The 20,478-nt window shown below is 34.5% G+C and overlaps 1 protein-coding gene across 6 annotated transcripts in view; it reads right to left on the reverse strand.

The window, feature by feature from the left end:
• Window positions 1-20,478, reverse strand: part of slo (calcium-activated potassium channel slo) — a 427,716-nt gene that overhangs the window by 192,441 nt on the left and 214,797 nt on the right. For 3 of the 6 annotated variants that reach the window (XM_069824445.1, XM_069824446.1, XM_069824443.1), the window contains exons 8-9: window positions 18,024-18,100; window positions 530-616 (exon numbers count right to left, since the gene is read on the reverse strand). In XM_069824445.1, coding sequence (XP_069680546.1) covers window positions 530-616; window positions 18,024-18,100 — 164 coding nt within the window. The remainder of the gene's footprint in view (window positions 1-529; window positions 617-18,023; window positions 18,101-20,478) is intronic. The other 3 variants (XM_069824442.1, XM_069824447.1, XM_069824444.1) reach the window with 1 other exon arrangement.

The raw sequence follows: 20,478 nt of genomic DNA on the forward strand, positions 1-20,478 counted from the left end.
CACACGAGTTGTGTGGATATAAAGGGAAAAGTTGAGACGGTGTCGGGTGGAGTTCCTGGGTAGCTCAGTTGGTAAGAGCGCTGGTACGTTCAACCAGAGGTCCTGGGATCGATACCCAGCCCCGGAACAATTTTTCCCTTGAAATTATTAAAAATTTGTCTTCTGTTATGAACAATGATTATTATGAGAGAAATATATTTCCACAATTCCATGTTATCCACTTTAACGTTCCAAGTAGATCCCACACCTGTCGTGTCCAGAGATCTCTTGTCGCACGAGTCTTGGGTACTTACATCAGAGCATCTCTGACAGTGCAAGATGTTCTCAGAACGCGACTGTTCAGCAAGAGACAGAGAAAGAAGTCAGGCAAAGGAAAATGGAAAGAGAAGAGAGAGAGAGAGATAGAGATAATGTGAGTGACTGAGTGAGTGAGTGAGAGAGAGCTCAAACTGTCAACCAATTGTTGGACGGACAGAAGGGGGTTCGAGCATCCCTAACTGTAACATAACGTAACGCGGGTCTGGCCTACCCTCCAGATAGCTCTGGTAGGAGGTTGCAGTAGTATTACTGAAGCCACCCTTCATCATGCCTGTCTGCATCATCATCATCCCCACATCTGTAACAGCAAGGACAACAACGCAAACAACAAACAGAAACAACGCAAAACAAAAAGATTTAATAAGATCGAGTACCAAATTCTACCTGGATAGGTTGGGGGATGCATTCACCAACAATTCAAACTTGTACCTCCATCTCTTTCGTAAAAATGCACTTTTACGTGTCCCCAAAAACAAAGCATGATTTGGGGAGAGGAACTCTTTTCTTCTGCCTTGCAATATTTCCAATTGCCATCCAAATAAGCAGACTTTCTTCCTTAAATAACATGCTTCAACTCTGGTTTCATGCTTCATCAGCCCATACCAATGTTCCAAGTTTTTAGGAGCCCTGAAGAAATACCAAAATTGTATCTGTTCGCAACATAATCTGCAGCTATAGTCAAGCTCCATGAAATATTGTATGACTGAATGAAGATCGACGATGATGACCACTTGTTTCATTCTGTACACAGTATGTAGACGCATTAATTCACTTGTGGATAAACAAAGAGAATGATCTGAAATTAAGATCCTAAAAAATTCACATTCTTACACATCCACAATTAGATATTACCTTCTCATCTTCTAACTTAAAGAAGATCTTGTTACTAAAATATCTAGCTACAAGATGAAAAACATGTAACTGTTTCGCTGAATATAACCTAAAAGTTTAGACAATTTGGCTCATCTATGAAGTAGCAATTTTTTATAAGATTTTGTATGAAACATGAATTCTTATCCCGTACCGGTAATGAAATTTCATGTACAGAGTGATTCAAAAAGTTGCGCACAAACTTAAGGAGCTTATAGAGGGGTCGAAATACAACTACTTTAAAATAGAAATTTATGGTCTAGGAAGTAATCCTGGTTCAGTGCAAACCTGGGAATGTCAGGAACTACACTATCTACCAAAAAGTAAATGGGCACTGTTTTTTGTCCCTTTAGAACCTCGTGGTACCACCTCTTGTTGCTATAACAGCAGCCACCCCGTCAGGCATGTTCTCCACTAGTTTGTGTAGGATATCCACTGGAATGCGTTGCCATTCCTCTTGCAATATGGCACTCAGTTGGACAATGGAAGTTGGCCGAATTTCCCGAAACCTCAATCGCTGGTCCAATTCGTCTCAAATGTGATTGAGATCAGGACTCTGTGCAGGCCAGTTCAACCGGTGAACATTATTGTCTGCATACCATTGCATAATAGCCACCGAAACATGGCATCTAGCACGTAAAATCCTGGGTGCCCAATTACTTTTTGGTAGATAGTGTATATAATGGACAATCACACATTTAAGTTAAGCAAAGATAAAGTTTACTCAACATTTTTTTACAAAAGTTGTTCAATTGGCGACCACCACATTCAATACAGGCTTAACATCGTCGTAGGAAATTCTGGCACACTCTACCAAGTACATCACGCATCTCACGAACCTAATCAGATGCTGCAAGTATCCTGGCAAGAAGTGTTCCTTGGTCGGGAGCTGGTGTCTCGTACACGAGGCTTTTGATATGCCCCCAGAAGAAGAAATCAAGAGACGTCAGATCAGGGGAACAGGGTGGCCAATCAATTGGACTTTCCCTTTCGAGCCAACGCCCAGGATATGTGTCATTTAGTATGCCACGTACTTGAATAGGAAAGTTTGCAGGTGATCTGTCTAGTTACATCTACATCTGACAACGCACGATAAGTGGTACATTCTTTAACAGTTCTGAAGGAACATCTCGTATGAAGACCTTGTACCTCACCCCATTCAAACGTGGTGGCAGAGGAACGTCTTCATAATTTCATAGTGTATCGAACCCAGTGCCTCATTGCAAAGTAAGCTTACATCTGCAATGTAGTTCCTGACATTCCCAAGCGTACATTGACTCAGAATTACTACCTAGACCGTAAGTTCCTATTCGAAAGTGGTTGTATTTCGACCTCTCTACAAACTCCTTAAGTTTGTGCGAAATCTTTTGAATCATCCTGTTTATATTCAACATATTTTTCTCTTGATTTAAGCAGTTTTATCCCTGTGTGTGCATTTGTGTTTCAGTGCATGAAATATGTGCAAATAAAAGAGGACATAGTACAGTCATCTGTTTTAAATGTAAGACTAAAATGATTGTATGTTAAATTCAGTCTGTCCAACACTACAAGAAACAGAAATGACTTGTTATATTAATCAATTTATGTAAACGTAGGTATTAAATTCTGAGTAGAATTTTATCAGAGTATCTACATCGAAATATATACTGGTACAAAGTGGACAAGAAAAAACACCACCACAATTCAAAGAAAACAGTCGGCTGCGAGCCTCTACTGGTACCTTTTTTTTATTTATTTTTTTTTATGAACAGGTTATATCTAATTCACGATTGCATTATTTACATTATGTAAACTATAACATTTTAAAACTGCAGTTCATTAATTATATCTAATTCATGATGCATAAACTACAAACGATTTCAATCCGTAATACGATGAACTGTTGCTTACAACAAATAATAATAATAATAATAATAATAATAATAATATTTATTAATTCTATACACTTGAGCTACATTAGGCATTGCAGCCCGAAAGAGCAGAAGCTCGTGCTCGGGCGCAGTTCAGATCAGTTATACAAAATATATCACAAAATTACGAGAGTTCATTGAGCACAATCACATTAATAAATGGTAAAATACATACAGTACATACGTACTTTATGGCTCAGTTTATTCTCGTAATAGATCTCGCGTGTAAGTTGTCATTAGGTACAATACAGAACAACGCATTTTTATTTGTAACAATTTCGCAAAAAAATTGTCGTGGGAAAACTGTGACTGAAAATTCCATTGTCAATTTCTCAATTCATCTGTGCCGAATAAGACAACAATATGCAGACTCGCAAAAAAAATTTAACGAGGCAGATTTGGTTCAAAATAAGAAGCCTCAAGTGAATAAGCAGGTCTTAACAAAGAAAAAATTAGAAGATATAGGTTTTCGATTAGAACAAAGCCCTAGAAAATCTCTGCGCCGATTAGCTCAGCAAATAGGGGTGTCTGATACTTCAGTTCAACACGCCAGTAAATTGTTAAAATTTTTTTTTACTTGGTTATTTAACATCGCTGTATCAACTAGTATGTTATTCATCGTCAATGGGAGTGATGATAGCAAGATGGTAAGTTTGCGAGACAAGGCCGAGGATTCGCCATAGATTACATGGCATTCGCCTTAAGGTTGGAGAAAATCTCGGAAAAAATCCAAGCAGGTAATCAGCCCAAGTGGGGATCGAACCTGCACCCAAGCGCAACTCCGGATTGGCAGGCAAGCACCTTAGCCGACTAAGCTACGCCAGTGGTCTTGTTGAAGTTAAAACTGTACAAAACCCGTGAAGTGTATAAGCTTTTGCTCTCAGACGATGCGGCTAGGATGAAGAAAAAAATCCGACTCTACTGGTATGATATACACTGGTAAATCAAAATGAACTGCAGAAAGTTTCTGGAAATGTGTTAAGAGATGTGAAGCATTTTTAAAAGAACGCAGGAAGTAACAATAACAATAAAGTAAGCTTTTTTATTTGAGTTTATCTTGCCGCAAATTTCGATTATGATCACAGCATACAGATGCCATCTTAGTGGTGGCATTTCGTCTTGTACACCTGGTACAGAGAGGCATACTGAAGATGACAATTTATAATAAAACTTTTAAGTTCACTTTCTACAATATTATTGTCGTACTCAATAGCAATGAAAGCTAAGTTTCTACGATTTTATATAATTTCTCTTTAAATATTTATGAACAGATAAATAGTCTGATACGTATACAATCAATCTTTGTCATATTTAAATACAAATAAATACTAACACGTTGAATTTTTCTGTGCAAAAGGAGATGAAGTTGATACTTGCAATATTTATAGTTAGATTGCTGCACATCTCAAGGACACTCAAAGTTTGTAGTACCGGTAACTATGTTACATAAATTTTAAGCTCTCCTTACCGAAATGGAATTATTCTCGTTTGAGTTAGTTCGCTTTAATCCTAAATCTTTCATATGCTATGTTGAATTGTTCTTTATAAGCAATAATAAAAACACACACTTCGATAATTTTTTAATTTCAAGTAACTTCATCCAGTTTTATACTCCGAGTTCTTTTTAGTAGATTCAATTACTAAAGAAACAATTTGTCTACGTGAATACGAGATATGACGACATCTTTGATGAAGTTGTCTGTTCTAGAAAACCCATTTTGTTGTAATGTTGAACAGACTGTATTTATGATACAATTTAATATTAATTATTTATTTCATTTTACTTTAAATTTTGTAAATTTATGTAGCATATAAATATGCGTACGGTACTTCTGTATGTACGAGATTATTCCGACAATTACCAATTTTGAAGTTCTGTTTCTTTTCAGGTTATTCTAAAATCTTATTTTGAAGACTTAAAGAATTATGCTTCAAAGGCTAAAAATCGAAACATTATAATTATAGTGAATGGTTTGTTCCATATTCTAACAAGTACACAGAGCGAAAAAATTGTTCCCAAAGGTTGTAATCCTTAATTAAAATTTTGTATTGTACATACTTAAAAGATTTGTATGCCAGTACACTTAACTACAATAAACACTTGATCCTGTTACTATGAAGTATAAATTCACTATTTCATTTTCATATTTTATCATCATAACATAACTTATTATAAATTAAGTTAAATTGTTATAAGAGAAACAATTACAGTCCTCATAGTTGATCAATTGATTATCCGTAGCCTAACATATTAATAGTCATCGGATCCAGTTTTGGGATTTCAAACACAACTGAGAGAGATGGACTTCTAAAGACAAAACAATTGTTATCACTGCTCCTTAATAAGGGAAGAAATGCTGGCAGTCCTGTGTTGCACATTTACGCTACAGTAAACTGGGGTTACTTTGAACACAGAGGAAACTTTGACCATTTTTTCAGAAAATCATATTTAGGTTTCTACATGCTGCATTTCTTATAGATGGAGGTAAATTATCATAAAATCATTCTCATACCAAATTTACCTTCATCTATAACAAGTGCAGCATTAGAAACCTAAATATGATTTTCTGAAAAAAATTGTCAAGGTTTCCTCTGTGTTCAAAGTAACCCCAGTTTACGGTACATAAGAAAATTCTGACCCTAAACAGGAACTTCAGAAAAAATTTAAAGGCCATAATACAGTATCTCATTTTATGAGGAAACTTCGCATCATTCTGCTGCCAGCCGAATTCCTGCTCTCTCGACTGCAGCATGGGAAGCCAGTTCTACAAAACATCTCAGCAGTTAGTTGCTTCTGATAATCGTACCGCAACGTGTGTGTGACTGTTGCTTCTGTATTAAGTAATCAATTGAAAAATGAAGTATACGGTTGAACAGTAAATTTATTTGGTGGAATGTTACGTGAAAAAAAGATAACTACAGAAAATGCGTTCGGAGATTTGCTCGTAAATATCCTGATTCTAGCATTTCTACAAAATCTTGCGCTGATGAAAAAGTGACGTAAAACAGGTTCAGTTTGTGATAAACAGAGGAAGCAGAAAAAGACACGTTTTAAGGAGAGAGGATTGTATTTTTGATGAAAAATGACTAAATTTAAAAAGAAAAAGGTTCTTATAAATACTCTGTGACATGTGTGGATCGCCATTTTTAAACTTCCTGCATTATTGATTTTTAAATCACTCGCCCACTTTTATTGTTGTTTCCGGTAAATTAAATTTTCAAAATTTTTTTTTCTTTAAAATACCCTTTGATATGTGTGGAATGCATTGCATAACATTTTGTGGGCATTTGTGCCCTTATCGGATGTTGAGACGTCATTTTTAAACTTCCTGCTCTACGGATTTTTAAATCACACGCCCGCTTTTATCGGTTTCCAGTAACTTCATTTTTTTTTTTTGCTATATTGCCAGATAAAATGGATATAATTTCTGAACTATTAAAGATACATGCAGAAATTTAGAACACACATTCTTTAGACTGTTAGGAAACTTTTCTCTTTAACAGAATTTTGTTAATTGATTTCATTTTAAAAATATGTCCGTTTGTTTGCAAGAAAGGAAATCAGAAAATTTTTACTAAATTTTAATTGTTTATTTTACAAACGTAGGGACTAATATCAAAATTCTGTTACAGACAGTTTGTAGAACATACTTTTGCAAATACATTGCAAAAACTGTTTGAATCTATCTTTAAAAACGGTTTAGATATATCAGTTTTAGTACAATCCTGCATTGGGTATATATATTTTCTTTCAAATTTGCGTCCCCAAATAATTTTTTTTTAATATTTTTATTTGGTTGAGTTGCCACAGCTATGAGCTCTCTACATACAAAAAATTAATTTACACCAAATAAGAAAAAAGTTTTAAAAAATACCATCCTCTCCCCTTAACTGAAGATAAACTTGGAGATATTCGGGCAAAGTTAGAAGTAAGTCCCAGAAAATCACTTAATTGTCTAGTGCAGGAAACGAACATATCCATGAGATCGACCCACAAAGCGATCAGACTGCTGAAATTTCGACCATATAAACAAAGGTTTGTGCAGGAACTTATCGGACAGATTTCGCTGCAAGAATAATTGGTTTCGTGAAAGTGTTTGCAAAGGAAATTTGAATCCACAGCTAATGTTTATGTCTGACGAGGCATGGTTTCATCTTTGTGGACATGTAAATTCTCAAAATGTGCGAATGTGGAGTACGAGAACCCGTATATTATACAGAAAGTGCCATCGCATCCCATTAAAATAGGGTTAGGTATAGTTTGCGGTAAGCACACAGTGGATAACTGGGCTCATATTTTTCGAAGGCCGTGTGAATTCAGATGTGTATGTGAGAACAATGTTGCGTCCATTTTTTAATGAAATGACATAGGAAGGAAAGAATTATGAATATTTCCAACAGGACAGTGCCACAGCACATACTGCTTATAATTCTATAGACACTTTACATCCAGTTTTAGATGACCAGGTAATTAGTACAGATTTATGGCCCCATAGATCAGCCGACCTAACTTACTGTGATTATTATCTTTGGGGAAACCTAAAGGGCAAAGTTTACCGAAATAATCCCTGTGCTATAGAAGAACTTAAAGCCGAAATAACACGTACAATACAGTCTATTACCGAAGCGGAATTACAGATAATTTGTTTAAACGATGTGAAGCATGTCTTACTGCAGTAAAAAGGTCATTTTCAACAGTATCTGAAATAAATGGTGAGTATAAATGTATTTTTAATAATAATTTAAATTCGTAAATTTATTTTATTCTGCAGTTACATCAACTGTTTGTCTATGCGGATGATGTTAATAAGTTAGGAGAAAATCCACAAATATTAGGGAAAACACGGTAATTTTACTTGGAGCAAATAAAGACATAGGTTTGGAAATAAAGTCCGAAAAGACAAAGTATATATGATTATGTTTCGTGGCCAGAACATGGCGCGAAATGGAAATATAAAAATTGGAAATTTATTCTTTGAAGAGGTGGAAAAATTCAGATATCTTGTAGCAACAGTCAGGAGAAAATTAAACGCAGAAAAAATATGGGAAATGCCTGTTATTATTCGGTTGAGAAGCTTTTGTCATCCAGTCTGCTGTCAAAAAAGCTAAAAGTTAGAATTTATAAAACAGTTATATTACCACTTGTTCTGTATGGTTGTGAAACATGGACTGTCACTTTGAGAGAAGAATAGAGATTAAGGGTGTTTGAGAATTTTGAGATGGGCAGGACACGTAACACCTATGGGCGAATCCAGAAATACATATGGAGTGTTAGTTGGGAGGCCAGAGAAAAAACCTAGAAGGCCTAGACGTAGATGGGAGGATAATATTGAAATGGATTTGAGCGAGGTGAGATATGATGGCAGAGACTGGATTAATCTTGCACAGGATGGAGACCAATGGCGGACTTATGTGAGGGCTGCAATGAAGTGTATGCTGGAGTTCTAGTGTAATTAAACGGCATTTCTTGCAAGTTGAGAGGGCGCGAAGACATTCTTTTCCCCCTCCCTATTCTCCAGATACCGTTAGCGACCGAGCAGTAGCTGTTACTTCTTATACCTGAACCCCCTATGCTGTACACAGAACATAATAAAATATTTACTAAAGTACACTAGGGGATATAAAATGCTGCCATACAGATGTTTGGCAGTGACTTGTTTCAGTATATTTTAGTGTCATTGTTATAATATTTTCAACTCGCTACTAATAAAATTAACGAATGTTGGTTTGAATGTTGGGGAGCGACACAGTGAAGATTGTCCCAGTGTGTATGTCGCAGTGTAGCAACTAGCGGTGGAGAAAACATTTATCTTTTGCCCTGAGTGGTTTGAGATTTGTTTCGTTCTTACAGTTTACTTCGTATTGTTTTGTGAATATCGGTACCGGTATAGGAAATAATGTACATAGTGTAGTGTTAATTTCTTATATAAGTACATAGTTTTTTTATTTAGGCTTAGGACCGTATTTTATCGTAGTTCGTAAATTATTTAACGAACATTATGGCTTCCAGCAGTGTTATAAAACATTAAAAAAGGTAAACCAATGCGAAGTGGTCAGAAGAGATGTGTGCTGAATTTATTTCAAACGTTATGTGCTGAAAATCCAACTTACAGTTTAGAAAAGGTGGCTGACATGACGGGGAAACCGACGGGAGTGGGAAAAGCAAGTGTTTATAGCATCAGAAGAGAGGCGAAGATGAATGACAATAAATTAAAGAGTCCGGTGAAATTTCGCAAAACTGTTCCACTATTAGAAAAATACGACGAATTCACAAAATCAGCAATAAGATCTAAAGTTCACCAATTCTTTTTTCGTCAAGAACTGCCAACTTTAGATAAAATATTAGCTGCGGTGAACGGCGATGAAGATAATAGTGATAACAACCTACCAAAATTCTCGAGGTATGTTAATTTAAATTAATTTTTGATTTCCGCACAAAACAGATTATGAAAGTCTATAAAAATATTTCTAGTCCTAATTTTATTATAATGCATGTCATAATACAGGCTTTGTATTATAATGTTATAATTCATAATTATTCCACTTAAATTCACTGCATAGTACTATAATTTGTGTAGCAGAACGTAGAAATGTATTACTACAGGTTCAGTAGACCTATGCTTATTAAGATCGAAATACTTAAATTTAATATGTCAGTTGTACGCCTGTTTTAGTATTTATTTCTTCTTACGTTACAAGTAACTGTCGTATAATGAACTCATTAAATATTTTAATATGCAAATTATTGATATAGACAGTAATAAAAATAGGATTAATTTCTTGGTATAGACTTTCGAAATATAGATTTTGACACTTTGTGTTGTAAGTCAATTAGTCGAACGTTTTTACGACGGACTGTAGCACCTTCCCCTTCACTGACTGTAGAGAGTGTGAGTAGAGGGGAAAGCCTCTCAACCAAACTGAAATGAGGAATAGTATTCTCGTAAAATGAGAGCACTGTATTTTTATCTCAGGTCAACATTTACAGGTGGTAACTGTGCTAGTCATTTTTCTCAACCATATCTGGAAGCATCGGCAACCAATTAACCATCAACCAAATAGAATTTATAATTGCTATTTTAGTAAATGAAATAGAAATAATAATAATAATAATAATAATAATAATAATAATAATAATAATAATAATAATAATAATAATTTTAAATAGTACAATTTAGTAATTTTCTCATTAATTACTACAGAGCCATTTTGATGTGACTTATGTTACTATTCAAATATGAAAATAATGAATTCATATTTTAAATTTTACTTAATAAATGAGCAGACATTCTGGTCTTTGCACACATTACCAAATACACTGTACCATTGGTATTACTAAGGTATTTTAACTTTAAAAAACTGGATTCATTGTGTAACTTCTTATTCAAAAGTGCCTATTGAACTCAACAAGAAACTTGCATTATGACATTATTTTGGAGATTTTTCGTTCCGGTATAATATAGAGTTCATTCATTCTAAGAAATTTCAAGAATCAGTAACCTTCACTTTTATCTTTCGTATCCAGCACACTAGTACACTCACGGTGTGAATACGTTCAAATTGTAATTACTTAGAAGTAAGTTACAGGAAATGCAGAACGATGTTAGTAATATTACTTGAAAAAAATTGTGCAATATATCTATATATACATTACCCACACATGTCAAGTCTTGTATTGGCAATAGTGGAGAATTTCACTAATAACTTCACAAATGCACACACGAAAACAAGACAAAAAACCAAAGCTCTAAGCAATCACTATTAGTAATAATATGGAATAATTCTAGAGTAATTCACTCCTGCAGAACAGCACATCTGCTGCGAGAACGATTGCTTTAAATTAGCCCACAGTATTTCAGGTAATAAAAAGAATAAAAAGAAAATGTGAAACTTTAATATTGATAATCATTTACATGATATGCAATAGAAATATGTCTTAATAAGAGTGCAATTTTATTGTATATAATACTAGTGTATAATATATAAATTTAAGTAGTTTAAATAGCCAATTCAAGCTTCAGGTTATTCAAAAGTCAGTTCAAACTTTGAAGAGCTATAACAATTGCAATATTTGAGATAAAGCAAAAACGAAATAGTACATTATGCAACGAGCCTATAATGAAGGTAATTAAGAAGTGAGTATGGATATTTATGAAACGAGCGCAAGCGAGTTTCATAATTTTCATACGAGCTTCTTAATTACCATTATAGGCGAGTTTCATACGACTTTTTATGCTCGACCATATTTCTAGCTTGATATTATTAATTTTATTGTATCTGACCTGGAGCAATGTCCCGTATGTTGTGAGATGTGCGCAGACGCGAAAGTATTGATTTTTTCCGAGGAACAGATGTGCACATTGACCTTGCTAGGCCATAAGAACCTACAGAGATAACATTGAAATTAAATTAGACATTGAAAAACCGAGATGACAAATTGAATTTATTTGAATATTATTTACAATTAACGCTAATTATTATAGTAACAGAACATAACCTTCTGCGACAGTATTGGATTTCCAGCCTCCGTGACTTTTCGCTAATTCTTTTTCGATTGCATATCCGAGAATAATCGATACTTGCAGTTTTATAACGATAGAAAGCTGACCTGTCATTGGCTGAACAGTTGTAACCTGAGTCGTCATTGGCTGAAAGACCTGACCTTTAATGAGTAGGTGTACTTTAATGACATGCATTAAAGGTCTGCTACCAGGTGTATAATTACTACATTTCGGCATGGTCGAGCATAAACATCATTATGTTACGTAAACTTTGGGGTTTATGTTACAAAATTATTTTGTCCACCTTTACGTTTCATTTTTTATACATCTTGATTACACAACTTTTAACACTGTATCACTTCGGAATATGTATTATATGACTTTCTTGTGTTAAATTCTATCGTACTTGGTTTACATGTTTCGACCTTTTATGGGTCATTCTCAGAACTAATCGTTGTTGGTCTTGGCGCCTCTTGTTTTGTTTCCTGTGAGGGTGTGTTCGTGTGGTGTAATGTAGAGTCAAAGAGTGTGTGTGGTCTGAAATTGAGTTGTGTGTTGAGAATTTCATTGGGGTGTGTTTCTGTGTGTCTGTATATTTCATATTGTTCTAGTGTGTTTAGTTTCTGGCTTTTTGGTTGGATGTGTAGTATATATGATGTGTTTTTTATGTTGAATTGCGTGTAATTCGGCGTTAGTTGTTGGATAAATACTTGACGAATAATTTTGTAGTAGGTAAGTTACCTCTACAAGAATATTGTTAGAATACAGCTCATCCAATGTTGTTATGAAAGCAGTAGGAGCATTTTTCATCAAGGTCTAAGAAAATATTGAACATGTACTGGTAACAATATTTAAGAGAAATTCCACGTTCCATTCGAAATTATGAGAATTTAAATAGCATGTTTGAGAAAACTGGTTCTGTTGCTACTTCAGTATGCTGCAAAACTTAGTATTTCCCAGAATTAGGAATCACATGTTGGAAAACAATTTTCGTGTAAGATGGCACACCACCCCACATCTACAACTCTGCAAAACAATTAATTACGGCTATCTTTGGTGATAGTATCATCAGCGGACACTTTCGAACAATATGGCCTCCACAGTCGACAGATCTCAATCAAGTCGACTTTTAGTTGGTTGTGGGACTACCTCGAAGAACGAATTTTCGTGGGACACTCAACAATCCTTACAGTAAGCTAACTGAAGGATTCAATTTTGCAATAAATTAAGAATATTCCGAGACGTTTTCCGCAAAAAAGCTGTGGTTGACGCTGAAAAAAGAATTACGATTATTGAACAAGAGAACAGTGGACACATTCAGAATGTTTTGTAATTGTAAAATAAACCTTAAAGTTTATTTAAAATGATGTTTTCGTTTATTTTTTCTCTCTCAAATATAATAATTTTTACAAAGCTTTAAAATTTAAACAGACTTTGAACAACCTAATATTTTCAAGTCTCAGTTTGATAATTGGGAGAATTAGAGAATAAAATCAAGTAAAAGACTGACTGCCTATGTTTTCTATTTACAACCACTGAATATAATCAGATTTAGTATTATACATTTATTTAAATAATTATTAACTGTGTATATATTTAGAATATATCTATTTCTTTTCTGGAAAATAATTAATTAATATAAATTTATTATTTTTAACAGCATTTGCAGCTGCATATTCAATGATCCTGGGTTCGAATTCTAGCTGCTAAGTCGAGGTTTACATTCTTTTTAAAGGAACTGGGTGTGTTGTTTTTAGAGGATGGATATGTCTGCATTTTGCATCAAATTTGCGATTATTTTGAAGAAGTGAAAGAAAACCCTTACTGTCTTATATATGAGTTGATTCACTTGTTTTCAATTGTGTATAATAAAAATGTTTTCTAGCTGAAGGCACAAGGGTTTTCTCCTCAATCTTGCTTCAGTAAACATTAGAGTAAGTATACCAAAAAGGGAACACTGTACTTATAAAATTTAAGGAATTTAATACTTTAAATAAGAAAGGTTGAGGTTTCAACAGACTGAATTTGTTATGAAACAGATTTATAAATGTACCCTACACATTCTTTTTTCTTAATATGTATTAAAATATCATAATGGTTGTAAAAAGAAATTCATATGACATCTTTTACTATATGTTATCCACCAAACACTCAATGCATTACATATTAAGCTCATATGAAGCACTCTACATAGGAATGTATTTATGTTCTGAAAACATTACAAACAAGGATAAAATTAAATTTTATGCTTTAGTTGTCTTGTAATTATATTAATAAAGATGTCTGTACACATAATTATTACTGGTACCATATATTATAATTCAATGAAGACAATTCCAGTTCTGTAAATATGAATCTTATAAATAACTTGTGTTTAAAGATAAACTATAATATTTTATATATACAGGATATTTAAAAAGATACGATTAATCAGTTACGGTAGTAGATGAAAGAAGAATAAGTAATGTATATAAACTTTTCTTGTATTCGTTATAATTTAGTAAATATCAAAGGATAAGATGCATTTCTAAAAACATCATAAAACACTTTATTTGAATCTGTAAAAGTTCATAACATTTATCTAAATTAGTTACGCACACTGTAGGACATGTGCCACTATGTACATATTTTTTTTGTTTATTTCACGATGCTTTATCAACTGCTATAGTTACCTAGCGTCTGAGTGAGAAGGTGATAATGCCAGCGAAATGAGTCCAGGGTTCAGCTCCAAAAGTTACTCAGCATTTGTCTTTAATTGGTTGAGGGAAAACCCCGGAAAAAAACCTCAACCAGTAACTTGTCCCAACCAGATATGAACCTGGATCTGCTCGTTTCACAGTCGGACATGCTAACCGTTACTCTTTCATGGTGGACCCCCCCCCCATGTACATTTCAACGAATTTGGTACCAATGAGATGGTACTCCCAGCATTTCTCAGTATGCTGGATTGGAAGGGGAGGTTCTATGTCATGACCAGTATGCTCCCTTGGTTTAATGCCATGTGATTTTTTTCTCTGGTGTTGCACAACTCCGCGATAAAAGATAGAGAACAGTTTGTGAGAAAAATTCATGCATCTGCAGCAATATACAACAACACAGGGTATGTGATAATTTGCAGTGCACAGTTGAACAGCGCTCTGAATTCTGCTTGCACGAAGGAAGACAGCTTTCTGAATAGCTACTCGTATCCCATTAAACTCAAAACACTATGAAGCTGTTTGGAATAATGGATGTATATTTTATGTTTATTTGTCAACTATACACAAATATGATTGCCTTACATATGAAGTTTTTTTTTAGTTGGTTATTTAACGACGCTGTATCAACTACGAGGTTATTTATGTTTATTTGTCAACTATACGCAAATATGATTGCCTTACATATGAAGTTTTTTATTTTTTTTTAGTTGGTTATTTAACGATGCTGTATCAACTACGAGGTTATTTATGTTTATTTGTCAACTATACACAAATATGATTGCCTTACATATTATGAAGTTTTTTTTAGTTGGTTATTTAACGACGCTGTATCATCAACTACGAGGTTATTTATGTTTATTTGTCAACTATACACAAATATGATTGCCTTACATATGAAGTTTTTTTTTAGTTGGTTATTTAACGACCTGTATAAACTACGAGGTTACTTATGTTTATTTGTCAACTATACACAAACATGATTGCCTTACATATGAAGTTTTTTTTTAGTTGGTTATTTAACGACGCTGTATCAGCTACGCGCTGTATCAACTGCGCAAACATGATTGCCTTCCATATGAAGTTTTTTTTTAGTTGGTTATTTAACGACGCTGTATCAACTACGAGGTTATTTAGCGTCGATGAGATTGGTGATAGTGAGATGGTATTTGGGGAGATGAGGCCGAGGATTCGCCATAGATTACCTGGCATTCACCTTACGGTTAGGGAAAACCTCGGGAAAAACCCAACCAGGTAATCAGCCCAAGCGGGGATCGAACCCGCGCCCTAGCGTAATTTCAGACCAGCAGGCAAGCGCCTTAACCAACTGAGTCACGCCGGTGACTTTGCATATGAAGTATAGGTTTCGCAAGTACGGATTACCGACTGAAGGAATGCGAATCAAACACTGCGATATGGAAGAGCGGGCGAGAGGAAAGGTCACGAGATAACTTGAATGATATTCAAGTGTACAGTCGGAAGAGAAATGACATCGATAGAATCAGTCTTGCGTTGTGATAGTTACATTACGACTTTAGTTTGTTCCATTGCAGTTGAATACGTGTCTTGTATCGCACGGTATTATTATTTCATTCGTAAAAATATGTTGCGCGTTTAATTAACTTCGAATTTTTCTCTTCCTACGTTCTTTATTTCCACAGCGATGTCCTCATTTGTTCATCTTCTTGGAAGAGACAGTACTTCCATCGGCTCGCACCCCTCCCCCCTCGGTGTGCCTACATACACACGTCAAAACAGACAGCAACGCCACCATTGGTTTTCGGTAATCGTTTCTTGCGCTAGCTATAACTGTACCACTGAACAATAGTGAATACAAGAAAAGTTTGTATGCAGTATTATTCTACTTAAGCTCTCCTTTCACCTAGGTTGACCATACCTTTTTGAAACGCCCTGTATAAATACTTTTAGTCTTTTCTCTTACAAAATGTATATTTAGACAGAATGCTTATGAAATGTAACACTTAACATCCTCGTTTATTGAACACGCTGCAGTAATTGTAAACACTTTATTCTTCAGTATAAGATTATTTCACTAAATTTCATTGTGTTCTGAAATGTATTTTATTTTCTGATCAACACTCTGTAATGCTCCAATAAAAAAAGTAAATTTTGCAGTAAATCCCATTACAGGATTATAATGCACGTGGTTGTATCACAATAGTGAATACAAGAAAAGTTTGTATGCAGTATTATTCTACTCAAGCTCTTCTTTCACCTAGGTTGATCATACCTTTTTGAAACGCCCTGTATAAACACTTTTAGTCTTTTCTCTTACAAAATGTACATTTAGACAGAATGCTCATGAAATGTAACACTTAATATCCTCGTTTATTGAACACGCTGCAGTAAATGTAAACACTTTATTCTTCAGTATAAGATTATTTCATTAAATTTCGTTGTGTTGATAAATATATTTTATTTTCTTATCAACAATCTGTAATGCTCCAATAATAGTACATTATGCAACGAGCCTATAATGATAGTAATTAAGACGCAAGTATGTTTGTTTATGAAACGAGCGCGAGTTTCATAATTTTCATACGAGCGTCTTAATTACCATTATAGACAAGTTTCATACGACTTTTTATGCTCGACCATATTTCTAACTTGAAATTATTTAAAATTAGGTCTTCTTATGGTTATGTGCGAACTGACCTGAATTGTGAGATGTGCGCAGACGCGAAAGTATTGACTTTTTCCGAGGCCGAATGTCATTGACCTTGGCAGAGAATAAGATGAAGATTACTCTGATATAACCTGGAAATTGATTTAGAATTGAAAATCGAGATGACAAATTGAATTTACTTGAATATTATTTACAATTAACGCTAATTATTATAGTAACAGAACATAACCTTGTGCGACAGTATTGGATTTCCAGCCTCCGTGACTTTTCGCTAATTGTCTTTCGACTGCATATCCGAGAATAATCGATATAATGGTACAAAGCTGACTTGTCATTGGCTGAAGACCTGTACTTTAATGAGTAGGTGTACTTTAATGACATCCATTAAAGGACTGCTACCAGGTGTATAATTACTACATTTCGGCATGGTCGAGCATAAAAAAAGTAAATTTTGCAGTAAATCCCATTACAGGATTATAATGCACGTGGTTGTATCATTTGCCCTTCCCATTTATGTCGGGCAGAGAAATATCCCAAATCAACAAAAGCATGCTATAAACAAACACGTGTATGCTAATCTTTACCCGAGCAATCCACGAGACAAAGAGATGGAGCAGGGACTTGGATACACAAGATCTGTTGGTCTAGTGGGCAACATGAATCAGAAAGAGAGAGAAAAGAGATATAAGAATAGATATAGCTATATATGCAAACCACTTCCCAACCAACGGACCAACCAGTAACAGCCGACCAATGCAGCAGAGCAGTCAAAGAAAACAAACACGTGACCAATCAGAAAGTCACCATTTCCAATATATATAATATGTAAATAAATGCACCAATAAAAACGAGGCTATCTGTAAATACTGCAAGCCCAGAGATATAAAGAGAGGTGTAAGACAGTCAAAGACAAGAGAGAAAATAAACTCTGAGCTGGAGAGCGAGACAAACAATGAAAGGCATTTAGACGTTAAGGAGAGTTTTCATGTAACATTAACAGAAATACGTATCGTGTAAGAATAGGAATTCATTTTGAATTTCATTACTAAAGCGATGATCAGAGACAAGAATGGTTACTCACAGTTTTTGCACTTGCATTTCTTGATGAGTGTTTCATCCTTGATGTCGTCATGGCATGCTTTACAGTAGAACCACGCCCTTTGGAAAGAGAGAAATTAAAGCGATCATTTTGCTTCAGTTCATTTAATAAATTAGATTAAATTATTTATTACATTATATGAATTCAGTTGCATATATCCAAGAATAACTCAAATATAAAAAAAAAGTGACTTAAGGTATATTTTTTTTATTTTTTTTAGTAGGTTATTTTACGACGCTGTATCAACATCTCAGGTTATTTAGCGTCTGAATGATATGAAGGTGATAATGACGGTGAAATGAGTCCGGGGTCCAGAACCGAAAGTTACCCAGCATATGCTCATATTGGGCTTAAGGTATACATTGGACTCTTACTTAGGATAAAAATCCACATTTCTTCCTTAATATCTTTCAAATTTCGGTAACATGATTATTGGGAGTAATCTAACAGCGTATTCCGAATCTCACTGGACTGGTGGACAACAATGACGTCACGCTGCAGCGAAATAGGAACAAAACTGCTGGGAGGATCAATGGCTGTCATGGCGACTGTATAAGTTGTTGTCTGTGCTACGCTAGCAAAATTTTGCGAAATTTCCGTACTGCCATCTCGTTCAAAGAAAAGAGAGCATAAACAATTTATTTCTTGAACCGGTAGTAATAACTGGTCCGTTGAAATGTTCGCTCATAAGCCATTAACATATTGTTTTTACGTCGTGCTCATTACAAACAATACAGCAGAACTAAAGCAGAACACACCGCCATGACACAACAGTGCACTATGTCATTCGTCTGCTAATTCCCGCCCTATACAAGAACCAATCAGATTCACTGATGGCGGCTGATGGAGACTGCCACCACCTCTGCAAGCTGATGGCACCAGTGCGACACCGGTGGAGCATCAGTGACTCCATCGGTGAAATTCGGAACACCGTGATGCCATCAGATTGCTCAGCGCTGAGATTCGGAATACGCTCTAAGTAATTCATACAATTCAAACTTGAAAATCGAATATGGGGGCCCGAAGAAAAATTTTTTTTTGGAAAAAAAAAAATGATAAAATTTTAGACTGACCTAACTCCATTAGAAATTGACCTAGGAAGCAATTTATATAAATAAAACTCGAAAATCGAACTTGGGGGCTCAAAGAAACATTTTTTTTAATTAATAAAATTTTGGACTGACCTAACTCCATTAGAAATTGACCTAGGGTAAAACTTCTTTCGTCAAAATGATCCCCTACATATGGAGAATGTTGCATACTAAAATTATTCATTTATCTTGAACCATTCAAAAAATATCCCACATTATATAAGCACCTTAATATATATATATATATATATATATATATATATAATATTTGTATATTTATGGGATAAAATAGTTATAATCGATTGAAAATAATAATTTTAGTTTACAACATAGTCACATATTTAAACTTTATTTTGGTCCTCAATGAAGTCTTCTGCGCAATTGGAAGTCAATTTTTTGTCCGTCGGAAGGGTAATAAATGTCGGAAAATGTGAAATAGGAGAAAACAGACAATGAAGATGCCATAAGGTATAGAAAGTATAGTGTGCTTATATTATAAATGTCCAAATAATTATGAAATTATTGAGATAATGGGTACAAGTTACATATTTTTGAAAACCAGAAGAGAGCTTCCAGATGAGACGAAAACATTTATTAAATTTTTGAAGAAATTTGACATTTCTAGAGTTGGTGTGTACTTAAGAATAACAAATAAGAGCTTACACTTAGGTGTGTGTTAATATACACTGGAGTCCTTCTCACATGAATGATAATATTACCTAAAGAAACCTGCAGAACTGAAGCATGGATATTCTGGAAAGAATCCTATTTGTCTAGGACAATATCGAAATGACACCAGGAATGATAGTAATTTTGAAAACTCAATGTAAATATTAGTAGTGAAATTATTCATGTTCATAAAATGGACCAATATTGTAATAAAACTATATAAAATGTTACACATCTTGATATAAAATATATTGAAATATTTTTTTTCTTTTACTCATTGATAGTGTTCTGCCCAAGAGCAGGTCTTTCACTGCAAACCCAGCATTCTCCAGTCTTTCCTATTTTTTGTCTCCTCATATGATTCATATACCTTAATGTCATCATCATCTGATATCTTCTTCTGCCCCAAACTCTTCTCCCGTTCACCATTCCTTCCAGTGCATCCTTCAGTAGGCAGTTTCTTCTCAATCAGTGACCCAGCCAATTTTTTTTCCTCTTTCTGATCAGTTTCAGCATCACTCTTTCTTCATCCACTCTTTCCAACACTTCGTTTCTTACTCTGTCTGTCCATTTCACATGCTCCATCCTTCTCCTTATCTACTTTTTTTTTTTTTTTACTAATGGTGGGTAATTGATTGTTCGTCATTCAACCATATGAAGTCAGATGCGTATAAAAT

This window comes from Periplaneta americana, chromosome 4 (genome assembly GCF_040183065.1).
Source record: "Periplaneta americana isolate PAMFEO1 chromosome 4, P.americana_PAMFEO1_priV1, whole genome shotgun sequence".
In the NCBI taxonomy this organism is placed as follows: domain Eukaryota; kingdom Metazoa; phylum Arthropoda; class Insecta; order Blattodea; family Blattidae; genus Periplaneta; species Periplaneta americana.